We start from the raw sequence: 24,491 nt of genomic DNA, 5'->3' as shown, positions 1-24,491 counted from the left end.
GAAGCTGCCCAGGGGGTCAGGCTGGGGGGTGGGCAGCTGAGGGGAGGAGTCAGGAAGGGCTGAGTCTGGGAACCAGGGAGACTTGGGAATTCCATGGGCCTATGAATGTGATTTAAAACATCTTAGTATGCATTAAAGTCAAACATACACTGACCCCATGGTTAGCAATTTGACTCCTAGGTATTAACTCAACAGAAATGCATTATGTATTTTTGCTTTTAGGGGTTTCTTTGGAGGCAGGTTCTCACTCTGTCACCCAGGCTGGAATGCAGTGGCATCGTCATAACTCACTGCAGTCTCGAATTCCTGGGATCAAGCAGCCTTCCTGCCTCAGTCTACCTGGTACCTGGGATTACAGGCATTCGCCACCAGGACCAGCTCTTTCTTTTCTTTTTTTTGAGACGGAGTCTCGCTCTGTCGCCCAAGCTAGAGTGCAGTGGCGCAATCCTGGCTCACTGCAAGCTCCGCCTCCTGGGTTCACGCCATTCTCCTGCCTCAGCCTCCTGAGTAGCTGGAACTACAGGCGCCAGCCACCGCGCCCGGCTCATTTTTTGTATTTTTAGTAGAGACGGGGTTTCAACATGGTCTCGATCTCCTGACCTTGTGATCCGCCCGCCTCGGCCTCCCAAAGTGCTGGGATTACAGGCGTGAGCCACCGCGCCCGGCCTTCTTTTTTTTTTTTTGAGATGGACTCTTGCTCTGTTGCCTAGGCTGGAACGCAGTGGCTGCGATATCGGCTCACTGCAACCTCTGCCTCCTGGGTTCAAGCAGTTCTCTGCCTCAGCCTCCCAAGTAGCTGGGATTACAGGTGCCCGCCACCACACTGGGTTAATTTTTGTATTTTTAGCAGAGACGGGGTTTCACCATCTTGGCCAGGCTGGTCTTGAACTCCTGACCTCATGATCCATCCACCTTGGCCTCCCAAAGTGCTGGGATTACAGGTGTGAGCCACCACGCCTGGCCTGACCAGTTAATTTTTAAGTTTGTCTGCAGAAATGGGGTCTTACTATATCGTCCAGGCTGGTCTCGAACTCCTGGGCTCAAGCCATCCTCCCGCCTCAACCTCCCAAAGTGCTGAGATTATAGATGCGGCCACCACACCCAGCCTGCATTTTGTGTTTTCAACCAAAGACATGAAATAGAGTGTTCAGAAAAACACTAATCATGTAAGTCCCAAATGCAAACTCCCCAAAAGCTCACCAATGGCGGAATGGATGAACAAATGATGGAATATTCATCCACAGACTACTATACAGCAATCAAAAAGAACAAAGTACTGCTTCAGGCAAAAACAGGGAAGAATTTCACAGGTCTAACACAGAGCAAAAAGCCAGAGCCGAAGGGTACATACGATACACTTCCACTTAGCGAAGGTACAAAAGCAGCCTGTGCGGACATGGGCTACAACGTGAAGGTCTGAAAACATTATGCTCGCTGAAAGAAGCCAGTCACGAAAGACCACGTGTTGTGGCCGGGCATGGCTTACTTGTAAATCCCAGCACTTTGGGAGGCTGATGGTGGTCTGAGGTCAGGAGATTGAGACCATCCTGCCAATACAGTGAAACCCCGCCTCTCTACTAAAATACAAAAATTAGCCGGGCATGGTGGCGGCTACTGTAGTCCCAGCTACTGGGAGGCTGAGGCAGGAGAATGGCATGAACTCAGGAGGCGGGAGCTTGCAGTGAGCCAAGATTGCACCATTGCACTCCAGCTCACACAGAGTGAGACTCCATCTCAAAAAAAAAAGACTACGTATTAAAATGATCCCATTTATACTAACTGTCCAGAACACGCAAATCCACAGAGACAGAAAGTAGATTAATGATTGCTGCAGGGGCTGGAGGTGTTGAGAGGGTGAGAACTAAAGGTATGAGGTTTCTTTTTGGGGGCGATGAAAATATTCTAAATGAATTGTGCTGATGGTTGAAACTCTGTAAATACACTAAAAGCCATTGAATTGTACACTTTAAATGGGTGGATTGTGTGGTATTTGAATTATATCTCAATAAAGCTAAAAAATACAACATTCTTGGTGTTAGAAGTCAAGATGCTCAGGTCCTGCTCAGGTCATTACTGCTAAGGATAGGGGAAGGTCTGAAGCAGGTACACATGGGGGCCTTCTGGGAGCCTAGACATGTCTTCTTTCTGGGCGATAGTTACACAGATATGTTCAGTTTGTGAAAATTCAGCTTGCTGTACACGTATGAAGATGCACACTTTTCTGTACAGAGGCAACACTTCACTAAAGTTGTTTTTTGAGACGGAGTCTCGCTTCTGTCTCCCACGCCAGAGTGCAGTGGCGCCGACCAGCCACTGCAAGCTTCACCTCCCGGGTTCACGCCATTCCCTGCCTCAGCCTCCCAAGTAGCTGGGATTACAGGCGCCTCGCCACCACCGCTAATTTTTGAAGCTTTAGTAGAGACGGGTTTCACCGCAGCCAGCTGTAGGGATGGTCTCATCTCCTGACCTCGGCGTGATTCGCCCGTCTCGGCCTCCCAAAGTGCTGGGATTACAGGAATGGTTACCGCTCCAGGCCCACTAAAAGGTTTTTTTTTAAAATGACTTAGTGTCGCGGTCAGACATGCCTTCAGTCCCACCTCATGTCCCTATCCATGAGTCCAGCAACGCACCCACCCGGCTGCATAAATCAGGAGGCCAGGGAAGGCAAGCTGGCGCTGGGTTTGGAACATGCTTCAGTGACTCAGAGCAGCAGCTGGAATAATCTGCTGCTGTTGACTTCACCACTCCTCCCATTAGGCTCGGGACCTGCCGCTGCCCACTGAGTATTCCAGTGCCAGAGAGCTGGGGGGAACTCTGTCCTGAAGTTGGCAGCCGCTGATGAAGCCACAGGTAGGACTCTCAAGGCTCCGGGTAGCCAGGCTCGACCATTAGCCTCCTGCAGGATCCCTTGAGGGACAAGGACACCTCTAGCAGGGAAGGATCTGGGAAGGCGGCCCAACAGGCCAGGAGCTGAGTACACAGCAGGGCTGATGAGACAGGCCTGGCCAGACCGGGTCTCAGTCCAGCTTTAACACTCCTCAGCTCTGACACTGAGACATGGGATTCGCTGTTCCAAGCCTCAGTGTCCTTGTCTGTAAAGTGTAATCGCCTACTTTTAGGCTGCTAGAGAGCCAAATGGGATAAACATGACTATCAGCTCTGAACACGGCGTACCCGCTTCTAGTTAAACATCAGCTACCGGCCATTGCAGGATGCATGCTGGTTAGTACTGAGCACCAACTGCATGCCGGTGCCCCTATGGCACTTCTCGGGTTGCACGCTGGCTGGGTATTGGCTGACTGCATGCCGGGTGCCCTCATGGCACTTCTCGGTTGCTCTGGCTTCTGTCTCCCTTTGGGCTTGTGCCCCCGCCCTCCCACCAGCTCCTACCAAGAAACCTATGGCTGGGAAGCGTGGGGACAAACACATAAATGGCTGCTGTGAATTTTGTGCTGCAAATCAGGGGCCTGTTGAGAAGCCGGGCTGCAAGGGAGTCTTTGAGTCCACTCCAGATTTATGTGAGTGTTGTCCTATCATCCCCAGGGCAGGTCAGCCCACATCATTTATCAAAAGGGTTTTATGAGGCCCTGAAGTTCAATGCAATATCCTTTGGATTTCAAGATGGTGAGGGCTGGGCTGGGGATCGACAGACTCCCGGAGGGAGAGACTGGGCTGTTCTCTGCTGATTCTTTTTCAGGCTTAGGAGCAAGGCAAGGTTTTAGAGCCAATCATTCTGCTCTGTGAATCTGTAGCCCCGCCTGACACTGAATTGTACAATGCAAACCGTGATTGTTTAAAAGGCACTCTGCAGTTTACTTAAATGTTTCTGCCTAGGTTGTCTCAGGCCCCTGATAGAAAATGGTCCACCCACTTCCATGCTCAGAAGCGCCTGTATTTAAAAAAGGCACCAGGCTGGGCGCCGTGGCTCATAAGGCTCCATAATCCCAGCACTTTGGGAGGCCAAGGGTGGATCACTTGAGGTCAGAGTTCGAGACCAGCCTGCCAACATGGTGAAACCCCGCCTCTACTAAAAATACAAAAATTAGCTGGTGTAGAAGGTGATCCCTGTAGTCCCAGCTACTTGGGAAGCTGAGGCAGGATAATTGCTTGAATCTGGGAGGTGGAGATTGTGGTGAGCCCAGATTGTGCCACTGCACTCCAGCCTGGGTGACAGTGAGACTCCGTCTCAAAAATAAATAAATAAATAAATAAAAATAAATAAAATAAAAAATAAAAAGGCAACAAGCTGCTAAGACAGGGTTACAAAACATGCTGTATGTGTTTAATGTTTATATTTAACAAATTAGCACAATAAATGCATACAAAATGCAACAAAATTTCATCAGCTCCAAAGCTGGCAACTTATCCTGATTCCAAGAATGGTGCCCTTGGGGAAATCCCTGCTTCTTGCAGTCTCGGTTTCTCTATCTTTAAAATGGATGTGATGCCTCCATGTACTGCTGTGTCACACGAGTGCACGGAGATGAACTGGTTCATAAGCCCAAGGCCTCCACAAATCCCAGGGATTTTTCGTTGTTAACAGTTACATTCTTTCCCTCTGAGAAGGACGATGTATTTTTGCCAGTGGCCTGCCATGTCTGAAGCTGTTTCTGAGGACAGCAGAGAAGGGCCTGCTTCATTCTTAGGCAAAAAGAATTAAAAAAAAAAAAAAAGAAAGAAAGAAAAAAGAAAAAATAGGGCAGTCAGATGATAAATTTTGTTTTTCTGGTCCCCAGTGAGCCAGAGGCCAAACACAGCACACGTCGCCTCTGAAAAGAGGAGGATGGACCAGCCTAAGAAGGTAAATGGGCCTTGGGCAGGATGCCAAAGGCGCAGGCACAGTGTAGAGGAAGGAGGAAAAGGGCAAAAGGCCCAGTGAGAAGGGAAGTCGGGTTGCAGGGTTGGGAAAAGCCAGGGGCACATGACAGAGTTTAATCTTGATTGCTGGCACTCAAGAGGAATAAAAGATGGCGCAGTCGAAACTGGCCAGGCAGCTGGATGATTCTGGAACTTGGAAGGCATAATGAGTGAGGTTTTGGATAGAGTCTAGCGGCGTCCCTGGTTCAAGCACCGATTGGTCCCCAACCACGTCCACATCCTTGTGAAACTGTGGGGCAGGGCAAGGCAAGCCAGCTCAGGCTCTGCCCCAGTGGGAGAGGCAGGCACAGAGACAGATATACAAAACAATGTGTGGTTAAGCATTTGGAGGCTGGAAATGAGTTCTCCTGGGCGGGATGAGGGCAGATTCCTGCGGTTTCTGGGCTAAGATGAACCTACAGGTAGCTGCAAATCTGAGATGTGCCCAGGTGTTCTACGCTGACGGCCTCCTTGTCTCCTGCAGAATCCAGGTGGGCATGTTTGACCTGCTCCCAACGCAGGGTCTGTCTATGAGCATCTCTCAATGCTTTTCAAGTCCTACAATTGAAAGATGAAGAGGCAGTGTGTGGTCTGGAGGGAGCCTGGCACCCTCTCTCCAGCTGCAAGGTGGGGTGTAGGGCTTAGAGGGAAGTCAGGAGATGGCTCTGCTGGGGATGCTCAGGCTGTGGCCTCAGCAGCTCTTGGCAGGGATGTTTGGATGGCTTAGTACTGTTTGAACCTTTTGCCCATTTCCATTAGAAACAGGGACTTCAAGTATACTTTGGTGCGTGAATTTCATGCCAATCCACCCTGGCATTTCTTTTCATCTCCTGGCACAAACTTGGCCTGTTTTGTATCCAGACAGGCACGTGTGAGGGCCTGTTTCCTTTGGTGTGAAACTGGGGACACGTGAGGAGAGGGGGGACCAGATTCTAGGCTGTTCCTGTCCTGGCATCACAGGATTGAAGAGAAAGTGAATCTCACTCACTAGCCAGCAAAGCAGAGGGTTTCAGAGTCATGTGACCGGAGTGCCAGTCCCAATTCCACCATGCTGTGTGACCCTGGGCCTATGACTTCCCTTCCCTATGCCCCAGTCTCCTCACCCCTAAACTTGCAGGTACAGCACAACCTTCCTCATGGGCTTCTGGGAAAGATTTGACGAGTTGGCACCTGCAAAGTATAGTTCCTGGTGTGTGCTTCACACTGAATGGGTGTGCTGTGTGTTTAATGTCTACACATGCTGTGTGTGTTTATACCACTGTTATTCTGCATCCCAATGCAATGTACTTTACCAGCACTGGCTCAGTTCACCCTCCCTGCACACTGTCAAGTTGGCTCTGCTTTACAGAAGGGGAAACTGAGGCTCAGAGAGGTAAACAAGCAAGCCAAAAGCCACACAGCTAGTAAATGGCTGTGCGATGTCAGTCTGCTGTGTCAAGCTGTGGCAGCGGCCCTGCCCCCATGCCATCCCCGCAGAGAAGCAGCCATCATCACTGGCCTTCTCCTCTGATCTGTGTTCACCCTGCTTCCTGGTTCCCAAGATGTGTTCCAGGGGACTTTCCTAAGTCACCGGGTCATTGAAGAGAAGAAAACATCCAGCTGGACACCTCCCACTCCCGGCCCACTTGACATGCACACACAGGCACATACACAGAAGCACACAGGTGAACTCACGCATGCACAAACGCACACACGCATGCACACTCACACACAGGTTGTACATACATATATAACTACGCACATGTACACACACACATACAATCTACCAAATACAGACTCATGCACATTCACATACGTACACACTCACACCTGCATATGTATGGTGCATACTCGGAATACCTCCTGGAGGATTCCAGCTCCGCCAAGAAAACCCTACCTCTCTCTTTTGGTCTGGTTGGCCCCGTGATCCTTCTCCCTCAGACTCTGTGCGTGACCTCAACACAGTGGCCCTCCCTGCCATCCTGCAGTGCACCCTGCAGTGCGGACAGGCGGCAGGAGAACCCCTTCAACCACTGGAAAGAGGAAGGGGCAACACACGTACACAGTCACCTACAGCATGCCAGAGCCCATGCCTGCGCCCAAATCTCTATTTATTTAACAACCCCCATTGTACAGAGCAGAAAACTGAGGGGTCGTGTGCTAAGAAGTCCACCCAAGGCTCACACAACTGGCAAGGGATGGAACAGGACTGAGACCCAGGTATGTGGGACCAAGGCACTGAGCCAGGCCCCACATCTCCAGTGAGCAAGACAGACCTGGTTCCTGCCCTTGGGAGGGAGCACCCAGGGTTCCGGGGGGGTGTTGGGGGCAGACAGGAGCAGTGGACGGAAAAATCAATAAAATCAATGGCAAACTCCTGCACTGGGGAGCTGGGATGGAGAAGCACGGCACAGCACCTGCTCTAGAGAGGAAAGGGAGGCCTCTGAGGATGACACTGTGGCCATGGCCATACAGATGAGCCCAAAACGCATTTGAAGCAGAAGGGACAGCATGTGCCCCAGTCCTAAGGAACCCACATTTAACTCACCCACTGGCCTGCATGTCCCCAGTCAGGCAGTGCCTTACTAGCAACCTCTCAGTCTGTGTGGGACCTAATAGTCCCTCTTGAACTGTGCAAGGATGCAATTCAACAGACACTGCCCTTTAAACTTCTCCGAATCAGCCCTCCTCCGCTCTCCAGGTATTAAAAATGCCAGGAGCCAAGAAGCCCCCTGCCCCGCCCCCAACATTCCTTCGGGACAGTTTTGCTGACACAGCATTCCTCTGGGCCAGGGTGAAGGCCCAAAGTCCCAACCAATGATGATTTCCTGTTAACCCTTGGACCGCGAGCCCTGGAATATCCCCCAGGGAATCTGGAGGCCTTCTTCTTGCATTTATTTACAATGCATGGCCCTCTTCCTTGCCAAGAGGAAGCCCAGTTTTATTTACATTTCAGTGTCCCAGAGGGTGGAGGGGACCACCGGGTACCTTTGTCCCCAGGCTGACTCTGGGCTGCTGCTTGCAAATGAGGAAGCTGTAAACGGCCCAGAAGTCAGAGACTTGTAGAATTTTGAAGCTGGAAGCGGTGCCATTTCACAGATGGGAAATGAGAGGTCTGGAGATGCCTGGATTGGACCAGGACCTGAGCCATATCATCCGGGAGGACCCAGGGATCCTGGCCTTGTCCTGCCATGGACCATCCCCATCAGGAGACCTGCGACGTGGACCAGACGTTTGCCTCGCACGGCTACTCGCCCTGGTGGTCAAGAGTAGGGCCTGGAGCCCGACGTCCTGGGTCTGAATCCTGTTTGGCCCCTTTGGATGAAAACGTAACACTCAATGCGACTTCTTTCCTGTCTGTGAAATGGGGCAGATCCCCACAGTTAACCCTAAGCGCGTTGCACCGCAGGTCCTTCTGCTTGTTAAATAAATACAATGTATCCTACATATGTACAATAAAGACACGGAAACAATCAATCCCCTGCTGCAGCTCCTGTTGAAGAGAATGAGATCAGGACCCAGAGACGTTGAGTCACTGACCTTGGGACACACAGGACCCTTTCTACATCTGCTGGTGACCCAGTGACCCCTGTCGGTGGTGGGAAGGGGCAGAGCAGGCCCCAGACTATCCGCAGGATGATGCATTCACTAACGGGTTCCAGGAGACGGGGACGGCGCCTCTTTCCTCTCTCCCAAATTAGAACGCGGGGCCGTGAATGGTGTCCCCAACTTAGGCCTGTTCGGGACTGTAAATGGCTTTCTCGCTTGGTCCCCCCTTTTGAGGGGATCGGACCACCCCGAAAGAACCCGGCAGGGTGCCTGCATCTAGGCTGGGGCTCCCCTTACTGCAGCCCTGGGGTGGGGGCTTCCTCCGCTCCAGGGGCGACCGCCGCGTCCTTACCTGGCTCCTCCCGCGTCCTGCTTGACCTTTACTTAAAGACCAGCTCCAGCCGCTGATGGGTTTCGGCGGGTCCCCCAGGAGACCCTTTAGACGACTTGAGCCGGGCGCGCTGGAGAGAGCCCCTAATTGGGGCAATGAATCATCGCGCGCGGCTCCGGCTGGACACAAAATAGATAGAGGAGCCGGCCGCTATTGTGCGCAGTTTGGGACGCGGGGGGAGGCAGCGGCGGGCGGGAGGGAGGCTTGGAGGAGGAGGGCGGGGGGAGGGAGCGCGCGGGGAGGGATTCCCCCGCCCGCCGCGCGCCCGCCCTCCGCCCCTCCCCGCCCCTCCCGCCCGCCGCCGCCCGCCCCCTCCTTCCCAATTAAATGACCCCACGCCTTGGCAGGCGCCGGAGCTCGCACATGCGGCTGCCGCTCCAGCCGCTCGGGCCTCGCCGCCGCCGCAGCCGCCGCCGCCGCTGCGTTCCGGGCGCGCTCGCCGCCTTCCGCCTCGGCCCGCGCTGCCGCCGGGGGGCTCGGCAGGCAGGGGAGCGCCGCTGCGAGGGCCGTGCGCCCGCGCCCGCTTCCGGCCGCCCGCCGCCAGAGCTTTGCGGCGCGCACACATGCTCAAGTTGGGCGCGGCGGCGGCGGCCGCGGGCGGGCGCTGAGGGCGACCCGGGGCGCGCGGGGGCCCGGGCGGGCGGCGCGGCGCGGCCATGAGCGGGCGGCCGGCCCCGGTCTCCCGCAAGCAGCGGCTCATGGCAGCCGTAGGCGAGCGGGCGGCGGGCGGCGCGCCACTCTCCTGCTTCATCTGCGGCGGCGGCATCGGGCGCGGCAAGGAGCTGAAGCTGCAGGTGAAGCAGCCGGCGGCGGGCGCGGGGACCCCGGCGCAGCCCTTCTTCCCGTTCCTGCAGCAGCAGGAGCCGGCGCCCGGCGCGCGCGAGCTGTCCCCGGCCGACGGCTGCGTGCTGGTGTGCGCCGTGTGCCGCTGCTTCCTGGGCGAGCAGTGGGCCGCCTTCGAGCGCGCCCGCACGCCGGTGGACAAGCGCATGTACTGGCTTAAGCGGCCCCACCAGTGCGACGCGGGCGCGGGCGGCCGCCGTGGCGGCGCCGGGGCCCCCCGCGAGTGGAACGTCGCCTACGCGCTGGGCAGCGCCGGCGGCGACGACGACGAGGACGACGGTGGCGGCCCCCGGCTCCGCGGGGCCGCTGAGGAGACGCGAGACTCTGACCTGTCGGAGCTGTCGGACACGGACCCACTTTCCGAGCCCGACCCGCCCGCGCGGGACGCCGCCAGCCCCCACCAGGACGGGGCCCCGGGGCCAGGGCCTCGCGGGGGGCGCGGCCAGGAGTGGAGGCCAACTCCGGGACCCACTCCGGGACAGGGCGCAGAGGCACCGGCGCAGGGGCGCGCGGAGCACGAGGGGCTCCCCGCGAAGGCCCACGCGGATGGGGAGCCTAAGGCCGGGGTTAGGCGCCGGCGGAAGGGGGTTGGGAGGCACTGGGTTCCCGAGGCCCGGGCCAGCGTCCTGAGGGGCATTCAGGATCCTTGGCAAGGCCCTCCTGTCCAAGAGGCTTCTGCAGACGGCATGAAAGGGCCTCCCTCTGGCAGAGCCTCTAAGCCCCTGGAGAGCAGGCCGCTGAGGGAGACCCTCCGGGGCTTCTGCACATCCGAGGACAGTGACATCAATATCACCAGTGGGGAAGAGGACCACAAGGAGCAGCCTTTCCCAGGCGTCTGCAACCCCAAAGAGAAGGAGAACAGTGGCCGTGTCCCCCGGGCTCTCCCGGACAGCCGGGCGGCACCACCAGAGGGCCTTTGCTGCTACATCTGCGGGTCCCCGCTGTCCCCGGCCTCGCACCACCAGGTCCACGTGCAGAAGCAGGAGAAGCTGGCGCAGGCCCCGTTCTTCCCCTTCCTGTGGCTGCACAGCCCGCCTCCAGGGGCACAGCCCATCAGCGAGGGCGGCAGCACCCTGGTGTGCGCCAGCTGCTTCTCCTCCCTCACGCAGCAGTGGCAGAGCTTCGAGCTGGCCAACGTGCCGGTGCTGCAGCGACTCTATGTGGTGCCCCTGGACAGCCACGCCCCCGGCATGGCCTCCAAGGGCAGGAGGCTCCCGAGAGGAGAGGGCCTGCCCTCCGGGGCCCTGCGAGAGGCCTGCTACCTCTGTGGGGAGGACTGTACCCCAGATGCCCGGGCGGTCCCCTCCAGGATCCTCAATGGCAACGCGAGGAGCGCCATGCATTTCCCCTTCCTCAGCCTCCTTCCCTGCCCGCCCAACGCCCAGGGCCCCAACAAGCGCTGTGAGGTCCGCAGCTGCCCCAAGTGCTTCAGCGTCCTGGAGGATGTCTGGGCCCTGTACAGGGCCTGCCAGAACGAGGAGCTCATCACCTCCGTGCAGGGCTTCCTGGGCAGGTATCACCAGGCCTTCTCCGCCTCCGACCCTGCCCTCTCCGAGCTGCCCGCCTCAGCCCAGGGCGGTCCCGTGTCCATCTGCTACATCTGTGGGGCTGAGCTGGGCCCCGGGAAGGAGTTCCAGCTCAACGTGAACCCTGCCAGCCGCTTGGGCGAGAAGGAGCCCTTCTTCCCCTTCCTGACTGTGTACCCGCCTGCCCCTCGTGCCAGGCCTGTGGACTCCACCGGCCTGGTGGCCACCTGTGTGCTCTGCTACCATGACCTGCTGGCCCAGTGGCTGCAGCATGAGGCCCGCAGCACCCACCACGCTGTCAGCGCCTGGTCCCGACAGTACCAGGTGGAGACCTTCGTGTGCTTCTTTTGCCAGCAGGAGAAGAAACGGTGTCTGGGCCTGAAGTCCGTGCGGGTGGCCCGGCTGCCCCTGTTCCTATACACCCTGCGAGCAAGCCACAGCCTGTTGGTGGATGACGGACAGCAGCTGATCATCGGCGCTTGCGTGGAGTGTGGGACCCTGGTGTGTGCAGGTCATGGGCTCAGCCGCCAGGGACCCATGAGCTGGAGCTCCCCAGTGGCAGCAGCGACGAAGGTAAGCAGCAGTTTTCATCTCAGACTCTTCCTCCAAAATCCATCCAGGGAAGGGAGAGATGTTTTCTCTTCCTCAGAAAAACTCTGAAGTAGGAGTTTTCACTGGTTCTGTGTGGAGTGGTCCAGGAGAGGGACACCCCCAAGTCACTGGGCTGGTGCTTGGTGGGTACATTGGCCTGGCTGACCTTGGAGGCATGGGGCAGGGGTCAGAGGAGTGGGGATCAGGAGTGGTCTTAGGGAAGAATAGGGCACTGCTGAGAACAGCAGGCACGGGCCTGAACTTGGGTGTGTTTGCAGTGGGATCTATCAAACAGAGGAAGTTCGGGGCATGTCTGTCATCCGCCAGATAACGTTGGTAATTAGTCCAGCCGCGCGGGTCACAGAGAGGTCTCTGTGCTCACCCGGTTTGAAACACATCAGAGGTGGAAGTTCCTCTCCATTCTAGCTCCCGTGTGGCTTGGCTTTTCCAGAGTTTTCCACCTACGTTCACACTGTTCCTTTGAGACTGTGCTTGCTTTATGGCTGAGGGAAACAGGATTCCAGACGTGCGGGTGTGGAATTCGAGGGACAGTGGCCTAAACAGACTTTTCCCCCAGCGGGAAGAGAGCCTTTCTTCTCTGCAAGTCAGCTGTGCAGGAGGCAGACGGGAGGCCTGGCGCTCTCCCTGTTTATAAGGCGCCTGCCTTCCCGCTGCCCGCCCGCGAGGAGCCAGACGGGGCTCAGTTAATTTGGGATCCGGCTTTGCAAGGGCCCAAGCAGGAACTGCCCCCAGTGGGTCTGGGAAGGTAGATGTAGGCGTCTGTGAGTGGCAGTCACCAACCTGGCCACCGGGGCATGGATCCTCATTTCTGCCAAAGACAGTCAGTGTGACTTGTTTTAATCAAACGCCTGTAGTGGCAGCTGCTGGCCATGTGTGGGCAGAGGGACGTGTGGATGGGAAAGGTGGCACTGTCCTGTTCAGAAAAGGTCATCCCACCCTTTGAAAGCTTCCTGATCCTGCCTCCTACCTGCATGTGTGGGGCCCGTAGGTGGGATATCTCGGGGACACGTTCACGTATAGTGGCTGCACCCGGGAAGTGGGCTCTGCTGTGATTTGCCCACCTCTCCCCGGATACACGGCCCCCGTCTTCTTGCTCCACTCAGACTTCCTTTTCTGCAGATGACAGCTTTGGACTTTCAAGTTGTCTTTGTGGCTTTGGTGGGATGACCTCTCATTTTAACTGGACGAGCACATCGTCTCCTGTCACAGATGCTGAAGCTCTCCTCTATGGCATGTAGCAATGCAGCCTGTGGGAATCAGAAGAGCTACAGTTCCCGAAAGGGCTGAAACTGGGAGAAAAGACCAAGTTTTGGAGCAAGACTGACCCTAGTTCATTTGTTCCTTACCATGGCGCTGCGAGGCCTTCTCATCTCGTTTTATGGATGAGTCCACCAAGACTCAGAGAAGTCAGACAACACTCAGTCAGCAGGCATCTGAGGCGGGTTGCGAAAGTCTGCCCTTTCTCTTGCTAGCTAAGTACCTGCGAGTTAGTTTCTTATCCTGGTGGAATGTCAGTTTCCTTGGTTGAGAAGTGGAAACGTACCGCCTGCTTTGTAGGGACATGGTGAGAGTTCAATGGATTGGGGGAAATGTAAGTTCCCCCAGAGGGTCAGGTGCTTGACATATAGTGGGACCCTCATATCCTCCACGCTGATACATAGGAGCAAATTCTTCTTGGATGTGGGTTGGTTCTGTGTGCGAGATGCTGACTTGCAGGCTGGATGCTAGTTTTACACTTGGCAGTGTGTTTCAAGGGGCAGTCAGAACTCTCTGCAGGATCTCAAACACGGGGTTTTACGCAGAACATCCAAACTCTGATGCATTTTCTCATGTGGATTCGCTCACGTGTCAGCAGTTGATGGGATGCTGCCCTTCGGCCTTGACCGATAAGAACTCCAGGAAACAAGAAGCCGCTGTTTCCCAGGGAGCTGGGAAGAGGGAGTGGAGAGTAGTCTGGTGTGGACGGGAATGCAGGCTGGTGTCTGCCCAGAAGGGGTGAGCATGGGTTTAGCAAGGTTTCATGTGGCATGGATGTGTGCTCTGTTCCCTAGAACAAGTTAGTGCGTTCGCCCCTTACCATGGCCCTTGAGGCCTTCTTGTCTTGTTTTATAGATGAGTTAACCAAGACTCGGAGAAGTCAGACAACACACAGCCAGTGGGTATCTGAGGCTGGTTTTGAACCTGCTTCTGCTCCCTAGGCCCTCTTCCATCAACTGCCTGGAGGAGGTGGAGCTTGAGTCAAGCCTCGGAAAAGAGGTAGAATTTGTTGGAATGAGGCAGGCAAACAGGCCCAGAAGCAGGGGTGACCTGTTCAGCCTCCGTGGGCAGGAGGTGCCTGTTGGGGATGAGAGGAAATAAGGTTGGAGTGAACTCCAGGCCTTGAAATCAGGAGTAGGAGGTTGGATTTGAAGTTGAAGGCTCAGGGGAGCAATAACAATTTCTTGAAAGAAAGTGGAACGGACTGAGAAGAGATCCGCTCAGGGCCCAGCCGTGGCAGCAATCCAGGTGGGTGGTGAGGCCGTTGGGGCAAAGGGGGCAGCTCTGCTGGTCTCAGCCTCCCCTGGATGGAGGGAAAGGAGAAGCCTCAGCTCTCAGCTCCCAGGGAGGCGCGATTGACAGCCGGGAGAATGCCGGAAATGCAGCCTTCTGGCCTTCCGTCCTCCCTCCCCCTCCTTCCCATTCATTCAACAAATATTTATGGAGCGCCGACTCTGAGCCAGGCGCGGTTCCAGATGCTGGGGATCTGGTGGCAAGCACAGAGCCTCCAGTGTCATGGGGGAGGGGGACACACACGAGGAGTGGAGGGAAGGAGCCACTTCCAGCAGAGCTAAGTGCCGAGAAACAGCAGAGCAGATTAAACTTAGGACCCAGTGCCAGGGTGGGCGTGGGCAGCAAAGGTGGCGCTCGCAGGAGCTGGGAATGAGAACTGGGGCTCCGGAGCTGGGAATGAGAGCTGGGGTTCCGGGCAGGGGAGAAGCCTGCGAGCCCCCTGAGGAGGGGGAGAGGGTGGAGGGACTGTCCCCAAGCCAGTTTCCTAATGCCAGTCCCCAAGATCTTGATGCTCACGTGCATCTTCCCATCTGTATTTTGGGGGGCGGTTTGAGAATTTAGGTGGGATGAGTAGGGCACTGGAAGTTAGCTGCAGAGAAGCCACTCAGCTGGGGACGTGGCATGTCCCAGAACCATGGTCTGTGCTGCTTCCTGTGACTCCTCAGTTGTTCCCTATGATGTGTTCATGCATTAATGAATCAGCTTTAAAACACTACAAGAGGAAACATGAAAAAAATAAAGAGAAGAAAAGAAGAAAATAAAGGAGGAGGGTGTCCCCTGCACCTTCTGCTTTGGATAGGGTTTGCACTTCTCCCTCCAGCTGGGCCCTGGGTCCCCAGAGAGCACCACGTTCTGCAGGCTCCTGACACGTGCCTCGTGCTTCACCAGGGCTGTGCCTGAGGTGGCCTGGGGAGGGCTGAAGCCTGCTTTTCTGGGCCGGGCACCCCTGCCCCAAGGACTGACACTTCCCTGCAAGCCTCCCAAGGAAGCTCTGTGAAACCCTGGCAAGACCCCGGGGTTGCCTTAAGACAAGCCTGGCTTGAATCTTCATGGTGCTGGGAGTCAGCTGTGTGATCCTGGGTGAGACTCTGGCCCTGTCTGGGCCTCGGTGGCTGCACCTGAGAACTGGGGATGTTCTTCCCTCTGGGAGGTTTGTCCTGGAGCCCAGTAAGCCGAGCGCCTGGCTTGCAGTGGGGGTGCGGATGCATTGACGCCCCCTTCCCCGCCCCCCACACCCCGTGAAGTGCTGCTGGCGTGACACTGGATTTCTGAGGTTGGAGCCTCTGCCTGCTTCCTTTCTGCTTGGATGGGGAACGGCTGTCCCTCTCTTCAGAGCTAGAAACAAGGCTGGCCAGAATGCTGGGGGTGGCATTTGGGGATGCGATAATGTGGGTGATGCCTTTTTGGAGTGCTTCCCACCCTCCAGGAGGCGTGCACACTTCACCTGTATTCACATGTCCTGAAGCCTCGCCGCAGCCCAGTTTCAGGAGGTGCTACTGTTCCCTTTTCGTAGATAAGGAAATAAGTCCAGAGAGGTTAAGCTGCCTGTCCAAGGTCACTCAGCTAGTAACCCCAGGACCAGCATCGGGCCTAAGGGTCCAGCTCTTGAGTCTGCTCCAGCCTCTACTTGGTCTTGCCTTTTTGTTTGTTTGTTTTGTTTTGAAACAGGGTCTCACTCTGTTGCCCAGGCTGGAGTGCGATGGTACAATATCCGCTCACTGCAGCCTGCACCTCCTGAGCTCAAGCGAACCTCCCCCCGCAGTCTTCTGAGTAGCTGGGACCATAGGTGTGCACCACCACGCCAAGCTCATTTTTTGATGTTTTGTAGAGACTCTGTTGCCCTGGCTGGTCTTGAACTCCTAAGCTCAAGTGATCCTCTTACCTTGGCCTCCCCAAATCCTGCTTTTCTGTCCCCATGGGTCTCCAGTTGTGGAGGTGGCCATGACCTGGAGGTGGGGCAGTGGCTCTTAATTTCCTGTGTGTGCCACCCCTCCTCGCCGCAGCCTCTGGAACATCTCAGGGGCAGGAGTTAGCTTGCGTGGGGCAGAGGCCCTGAGACGCCCCACTTGGCTGCCTTGGCTGCACCCCCGAGTTTCTTTGCTCGGTGAGCAGTGGTGCCCCATGCCTTGGCTTCCCCAGTGTGGCCCATCTGTTGAGGTCTTAGCCGGCACCTTCCTTCTGTTGCTGGGAGAGCTCCCATCAAAGATGGGTCTGCTGCATGATGGATTGGCTCTCCCTGCAAGCCAGTTGGCGGGCGGGCCGCCCTTCCCGCTTCCAGGACTCTGTCCGGAGAGCATTCTGGTTAATGGCCCATGCAGCTGTTTACCTAACCATACCCCAGCCTCTCACTATGGGGATGCCCCGGCCAGGCCCCCCGAGTGTGGCCTCCGAGCCCAGAACAGGTGTTGTTGCCGCAGCCACCTTTCTTCTCTGCAGGGACATCTGAGGTCTGCGGAGAGCGTCTGTCGTCACCCGCCCATCAGGCCACGTGCACATCTGTTTCCCATGCTTCCTGGCTATCTGCGCCCACACAGTTCCCTGGTCCTCAGGGGGCCTGGCTGCCCCTCCTCCCCAGGCCCAGGCTCTTGGAACACCTGGTCAGGACTGACTGGAAGGGGGGACCTTCTGGAAGGTGCCACAGGAGGCAGCCTGGCTGGGGCTGGTACTGGCACCCTCTCCTTGGCAGCAACTGGAAAGTGGCCAGGCCCTTCTCAAGCTCGGAGGCATGAGCTTTCCAGATGTGCCCCTCCTGAACCTGGAGGCAGTCGGAGAAAACCAGGGGAAGGAGGAAGTGAAGGCGAAAGGTCTTCAAAACTCGGCCTCCCCTGGAAGCAGGAGGGGGAAGGGGTGAGCCTGGAGGAGCCAGGGTCTGCAAAGCTTCCTGGTTCCTCCTCTGCTTAGATCTCTCGAGATCTCACCCTTGTGAGGTTAACTCTGCTGGGAGTGTCTTTGGAGGATGTATAACTTCTGGGCACATTTTCTTGGCTGGGGAAGACCCCATGTCCAGAATTCAGGGCCCTTTTCCACCTCAGGTCCCGGTTCTAGTGGGGACACTGAAGAGAGATGCCATGTCTGTCCTCGGAGAAGAGCATTGCAGGACTTGCCTCCTGTCTTCACGTGGCCCCAAGTAGGACACTCTTGGGGTCAGTTGTGGAAGGAGCCCCTCCCCACTGGACGACTTTCACCCAGTTTCCCCATCGGTCAAAATGACAGTACTGGTCTGCAAAGGTCACAGGCAATTTGCATTGTATACGTGGTGTCTCATTCCGCCGTCTCGGGCTGTGTTAAGAAGGGTTCTGAGGCGGTGTCTGGACTCTCTGGGAAAATGTCTTGTGATTTATTGGCAGTCTCTGCTGCGGGACTAGGAACAGGAGCATGACTTCGTCTTGGGGCCTGGTTTCAAATTTAGTATATGATACCGGGACCCCAAAACAACATGTTAGGGTCAGGAAGAATCTCACAGACCGTCACTTTCAGACAACACTACAGCCTGGCAGTGCTGGGCCGGGGACGAGCTATAGTCCCACCTTCCGTCCCTGTGCGAGCCTCTACCCTCATCCATGGCTGCCTTGGAGAAGCACACCCATATTCTACCCACTCGCTGAACAATATGTGTCTGCCCTGGGCCAAGCATTCCAGGAGCCCCTGGCGCTCTGGGCACCTGCTGTGACGTCAGCCATCCCCTGACCTCAAGGTGCTGGTGGGCAATGAGAGGTGGAGGGACCGGTGAAGAGGTCCAGCTGTGGCTGTGCAGTGCATTGAGTTCTGAGCTGAGATCAGGATAGGATCTGCTGAGAGCCTTTGGCAGGGTGAGAAACAGGTGTGCACAGGGAAGGCTTCCTGGAGGAGGTGACATCTAAGCTGAGTCCTGAAGACTGAAAACGATTCAGCCAAGTCTGAGTAGGGGCCATGTGCTCCTGGCAGAGGAGCAGGTGTTAAGGCCTGGATGTTGGGGGTTGATGTGTTGGAGAACGTTCATTTTGCATGGCGCCGGAAGAGGGGACGGGCATGAGGGGTGGGCAGGACCAGCATTCCCGGCAGTGTTTGGAATCCCCGGATGCACACTGGAATCAACGTCAATCAATCTGAATTTGAAAATATCAATGACAGGGCCCTGCCCCCCTCCTGTTAAATCAGAATCTCTGAGGGTTGGTCCCTGGCCCTGGTATTTTAAAGCTTCTAGAAGATTCAAGTACAAAGGTGAGAACTGCTGACAGACGGCATCATGGGCACAGCTAAGGAGTCAGATTTATCCTTGAAGGCAACGGGAAAAGGATGCTATTCCAGGTTTCAGCCTGTCTTTACTGAGTGCCCATGGCACTGCTCTAGACACCAGGACCCAGCAGTGAGCAACCAGGCAGGGTCTTGGGGGCAGTGACGGTAGCCAGCAGAGTGGCTGGAGAGAAGGGTGGCAAGGGCCTGCTACCTGCACAGTGAGGAGGGTTCTGGCCCCTCCCGAGGTGAGACTGAGGGACAGTGAGGAGGGATGAGAGGGGCACGCCGTCCATCGTAGCGGCGGGCGAGGGACCGTCAGGCGGGAATAGGGACTGTGGGGCTGCCCTGGAGAAAATTGTGGTTTTTGCTGTTGTTTTAATTGTGATATAATTCACACACTGTGAGTGGAATCATCTAATACGTGACTGACTTCTTTCACACAGCGTCATGTTTTCAGGGTTCATCCATGGTGTTGCATGGATCAGAGCTTCATCCCGTATTGCAACTAAGAGCGCTGTTGTACAGATGAACCACGTTCTGTGTCCCCGTCGTCAGAGCATGGACATGGGCTTATGTCTACTTTTTGGCCCCTCTGAATCATGCTGCTGTGATCATGCATGGGCAAGTGTTTTGTGTGGATAGATGTCTTCATTTCCCTTGAGTATGCCCCTGGGAGTAAGGTTGCTGGGTGCTAAGGTCACTGGAGGTTTAACCCTTTGAGGACTGCTTTCCCGTTGGGGGTTTTCAGCAGGCAAATGATGTGATAGGGCTTAGGTTTGGAAAAGTCATGTTGGTGACTCCTTGAAACCCTGTTTCATCAACTCTGCCTGCAGTCCATCCTCTTAGTCCTGGTCTCCAGGCGGTGGATTTGTGTTTGAAGATGGTGGTCGTTTTTGTTCTCCCTGGGATGTGGGGAGCTGTACTAAGGATTGAGAAAGGGGTTGCATTGGCTCCGGGGGCTTTTGGCTTGCTCCAGCCACAACCCTGGGCATCAGAAGCCCTGAGTCATGGCGCCGACACTCACAGCAGCCTTGGACAAGATGTTCTACCCTGGCTGGGTCTCAGTTTTCCGCTCTGGAAAATGGGGGCAGACGGTAGATGGTAGACTATTAGCTGAGCCCTCGGCTCCTGCACAGCTGACAGTCGCTAACCATCTCGTCTTTCTGCACGTGTTGGCAGGGGGCTGGGGGGCAGAGAAGACCTGGGAGGTTGGGGTCTAGCCTGGCTCTGTGAGCCCGTGGCTCTCAGGTTCCCTGCCTGGGGTCTGGTTGCCCTGACTGCTGTGTTTTAAGCTCTGCTGCCCGGCCCGTCTGGCGTGGAGCCCTTGATTAAATCAGTTGCTGGGTTGGGCTTCCTGCGAGAGGTGCAGAACCTCGTTGGAGTGGCACAAAGGCCAGGGTTGGTGTTCAGCCCTGCCAAGCCAGGGCCTGGGGCAAGTGCCTCTTGTTGCAGCTCTTTCCAATTGGCGAGAGTGGGCTGGGGAGAGAGAGGCAGCCCAGGGCCCAAGAGTGTCCCCTCAAAGGTTGTCCACCAAGGCCACGCTATCCTGCCCATCATGAGTGTCATTTGTTGGCACAGAAAGGGTATTTAGGTTCTGGCCCTCCACTCCCAAGCCCTCAGGCTCTGACGAGAGCAGCAAGGGCTGAGGGGATGCCAGTGCCAGTGGCAGCAGCAGACGGCATTGATAGCATGCGCCTGTGCGTTGCCCCACGTGACTATCTCACTGTCTTATGAGTGGGCTCACTTGTTTTTATAGACAAGGCAATTGAGGCACAGAGAGGTTAAGTCACTCGCCCAAAGTCACACAGCTGGGAAGTGCCGGAGCTGGGATCCACACTCAGGCTGCCTGGCTCCAGCGTCTGCACTCTGACCTGTTCACCACACCCCTCCTGAATGGGAAGACAGGCTGGGAGGAAGATGAAGGTGGGTGGGGTCAGGAAGGCTCCCTGGAGGAGGGGTCTCTGGTGAGTTCTTAGGATTTAACTAAGTAGCGAATGTCGAAAAGCTTCGTCTTCCGGCATTTACGTACCAGTGATGTCACCTTAAAAAGTCCTGATTTTATTCTTTAAATGTATGCTGGGATGCTGCCTGCCAATTTATTATACTGTAGGAACCATTTCAACGTTTTAAAGACATTTTCAGATTGTGTCGTATTTTACATTTAGAAAGAACATGTGTTTCATGATGTTGAACTTGGAAAGCTTAGAGCAGGTGAACGCTGGGCCATGTGTCTGGTGTCAGCCTCCGCAGCTGCCCACAGGGTCCGCTGGCCCCGGGATCCTTATGGGTCTCATCTGGGCTCCACACTGACACTGGCTAACTTGGTGACCGTGAGCAGGGTGCCGGTTCCCCACCTCCCTAAAGTCTGCCCATTTCTCCTTGGACCGCAGAGGGGGGCGTGAATGGCCCCGTGGGCGATGGTATCATTCCCACTTTTCAGATAAGGAGGCCAAGGCTCAGAAACCTAAGGGAGTTCGGGGTGGAGGTGCCCGCCGTCATTGGCAGGGCTGGGAGGTGAGGGAGAGTGGCCAGTCCAACGCCACTGCCTCAGCCTTTTCCTCGCCCTGAAGTTAAGGGGTGCGTCTGGGAGGCGATGCAGCCCCGGTAGGGGCCTGGCTTCTACCCAGCCCCTCCCCTGATTTAGCACAGGAGGAGGCCGCCATGGCCTCTCGCATCAGCTTTCGGAAAGGCTCTGAGTTCTGGAGGGAGAGGGCCAGAGGGCTGACCACTGCTGTGGCGTTTTATTCACCTTTCCAGACCCATCAACCTAGTCTCCCGCTTCGGGTGGGAAGGTTTGCAGGCTGGGAGGCTTGTGTGGGGGAGTGACAGTGATAAGGGCAGCAGCTGGGAAGTGGCATGGGGCCTCCACACTTCCAGACGCAACAGGACTGGCCGTGGGGCTGGGAGGGGTCCTGGGGTCCAGACCCAGCAGCAAAGGGAGGCCAGGAGGCACCTGGATGGCAGCGCAGGGTAGGTTGAGGCTTGGACGTCCCGAGAGCATGGTGGGGACTTGGAACAGCTGCAGTGCCAGCTCTGTGAATCTGCAGTCCCTTTGAGCTGGCATGTCCTCTAGGCATGCCCTTGCCCTTTGAGAGGGACTGTCTCACGGCTGTACGCTGTTCTTTCTCTTGTGCAATTGTACGACTTCCCAGGAGCCTCTGGAGAGGGGAACCGTGGAACATCCAGAATATGGCTTCGTGCTGTGCTTCCAGGCTGCGCGGTGTCCCCAGCAAGGCTGTTCACACCAAGTACAGGGGACGCACAATGGACAGTGAGGGCTCCTGGGAAGCCCTCCTCCACCCTCCCACCCCCCGCTGCCAGGAGTCCGGGTAGTCTGGGCTCCTGTGGGAGAAGGAGGTGCCATTCTGGGAATAATACCAACCATTCGGCCTCCTACAGAAGCCCAGAATGTACCTGGTGGACCCCGGGGCATGCAGAATGGCCTCTGGGTTCAGCCCTGTTGTCTGAGAAACTGGGCAGCCTCCAGAGGATGGGAGGAGGGTCAGGCCTGGCCCTCAGGTGGCCTCACGTGTGAGCCCCGTGGTGAAAGGCAGCAGCCAGAGAAAGTGTCACTCCCCTGGTGGCCTGGTCCCTGCAGGGGGAATTGTTGCTTCTCCCATGCCTCAACCTCTTTCTCTTCCAGAAACTGCATTTTCTTCCTGATTCGTAAGTGTTTGGGGTCAATGCAGGGTCTGTTTTTCTGAGTGCCAAAGGGTGTGACTGCTGGATGCCTCCTCCAAGAGCACTTCCCATGAATGGGAGAAACCTGGAGCACGCTGGCTGCTCACCTGTCCCTCGGCAGGTGACAGGGTGAACCGGGCCTTTCTTTAGGGCTTAAGGCCTGGTGCAGTGCAAGTCTTCAGGAAGGCAGGCCAAGCCGACAGGCGTGCTGAGGCCGCCTGTGTGGGAGGGACAGCGGATTGAGAGGGCACGAGATGGGAGTAAAGTCCCTCCTCCCCCAGCATCCACAGGGTGGGGTAGTTTTGCCCCCACCACCCCTCTGACCCACACACCCCTGCACATCCACCTCTCTCTCACACACACACACGTTGCACCTCCTTCTCATGCACCGCACTCACACACTTGTATACACACACGTTCACATGCAAACCCACCCACACATTTATATATCACACTCACTCTTGCACATGCGGTCATGTGCATTCATACATACATCACTCATGTGCACTCACACCCTCCCTCACACCTGTGCCCACGTGCTCACATGCCTGCTCTTCCATGCATACCTGTACCCTCACCCCCTCACCCCCACATTCTCACTCATACACCTGCACAGTCATTTGCACATACACACATCCACATGCCCTCACACACATCTGTATGCACACACTCACTCCCACACACCCTCTCTCATTCATGCACACTCATGCACACACACTCACATTCTTGCCTGGAGGTGAATCTGGCAGGGCCCGTGTGCCAGCCTCGCTGTCACCTGTGCCACCACTTCCTCTTGGCCACAGGGGTGTTCGTCTTAAGAAACAACTTGGCACAGACTCTGGAGTCCAGCTGGGCTGCACCAGGAAGGAGGTGGGCACAGTGACTGGGGAGGAAAGGCTCAGGGTGGGGTTGAAGAGGCTGGTGTTCTACAGCCAGGGCACCCAGACCCCACCCTGCTCTGCCCTCACCCCTGTGGGGTGAAGTTCTCACCTGTGACCCCAGAGGGTCCCTTCTGATTTGGTGATCTGGCTGTCCTCCATGTCCTGGGGCCATTTGGACTCAGATATATGTTTGCACTTGTCCTTCTCTGCTTTGTGACGCTGGATAAGTCGCCTGGACTGTCTTAGGCTTGGCTGTAAAGCTGTAAAGCTGGGACAAGAATGATGGCTCACCTACGTGGATGCCCCCCTGTGCCTTAGAGATGATTGCTCCCATTTTACAGATGTGCAGGCTGAGGCTCAGAGAGGTGGAGACACGTGCCAAGGTCAGAGCTGGGGAGCAGCACAGCTGGCATGGGATCCCTGTGTGTCTGGCCCAAAGTCTGGCTCTCAAATACCTCCCCATGCCTTCTTTCTAGAACTTTCTTCACAGAGATGTCATGAGGGTGAGACAAAGCTGTTGACATGTTCTGCACAGACCAAGATCCCAGTAAAAACTTGGTAATTGTTCATATTTGTTTATGGGCCTTATTTATCATTCCCTAGTGAGTCTTCAGCCTCCTCTTGAATCCTTCCAGGGATGGAGAACTCACTCCCTCAGAATCCAGGCCTCACCTGTTATGTGTCAGGAAGGAATGACAGGCTTCTGAGGATCCTCTGCAGCTCTGAGAATTCTGCCTGGGGAGTTCTGGGGAACAGGAAGAGTTTTGGGAGGGGCTTCTGGACCCCATCTGTGACTCAGGCCTGTCTTCCTTTTTGTTGTCTCTGGTTCTGGTTTATTACCTTGTCTCGGAACGAATGCCTGTGGCTCCCAATGACTCTGCTGGTGGCATCTTCTGATGTCTCTGCTCCCCCTTCCCCTGCATGCCTGGCAAATTCTTGATCTTGTATTTCCTAGGGGAAAAAAGGGAAACCTGCAAAGTCATATTTTCCCTCAGGGTGTGCAGAGAGAAATTTCTAACCTCAATCATGCCTGCTAAATTATACTTAAGAAGGGAGCCAGGCACTGGCATATTTGCTAAGCATTCCCCATATGCTTCCCTCTTTCCCCCATGAAAGCTCCTTTACTTTTCTCTAAAATTCTGCATGGGAGGGATTATTATCGCTACTTTAATATAGGCAATTAAAGCTATGCATGTTCCTCTAAGCACTGCTTTAGCTGCACCCCACACTTTGTGATAAGTCATTTCTCATTCTCATCTCATTTGAAATGTTTTTCAATTTCCCTTGTGTTTTTTTTAGACAACATGGATTATTTAGAAGTATGTTGCTTAATTTCCAAACATTGGACTATCTTAATATCTTACGGTTATTGATTTCTAATTTAATTCTGTGAACAGACAAGGTACT

General features: G+C 55.7%; 1 protein-coding gene and 1 long non-coding RNA gene across 2 annotated transcripts in view; one reads left to right on the top strand and one right to left on the bottom strand.

Moving 5' to 3' along the window:
• Nucleotides 1–4,255: 4,255 nt before the first annotated feature.
• On the bottom strand, nt 4,256–8,977 carry LOC101017493. The gene is made up of 2 exons (XR_641696.4): nt 8,738–8,977; nt 4,256–8,151 (listed from the first exon to the last, which is right to left on the bottom strand). It is a non-coding gene; the product is annotated as an uncharacterized LOC101017493 (long non-coding RNA).
• A 455-nt stretch (nt 8,978–9,432) lies between these two features.
• LOC116271344 overlaps nt 9,433–24,491 on the top strand; it is a 29,886-nt gene continuing 14,827 nt past the window's right edge. Inside the window, exon 1 of the mRNA XM_031658626.1 lies at nt 9,433–11,718. Coding sequence (XP_031514486.1) covers nt 9,433–11,718 — 2,286 coding nt within the window. The remainder of the gene's footprint in view (nt 11,719–24,491) is intronic.

Source organism: Papio anubis, chromosome 18 (genome assembly GCF_008728515.1).
Source record: "Papio anubis isolate 15944 chromosome 18, Panubis1.0, whole genome shotgun sequence".
NCBI classification, from domain to species: Eukaryota; Metazoa; Chordata; class Mammalia; order Primates; family Cercopithecidae; genus Papio; species Papio anubis.
This window is presented reverse-complemented; position numbering and strand designations above follow the sequence as displayed.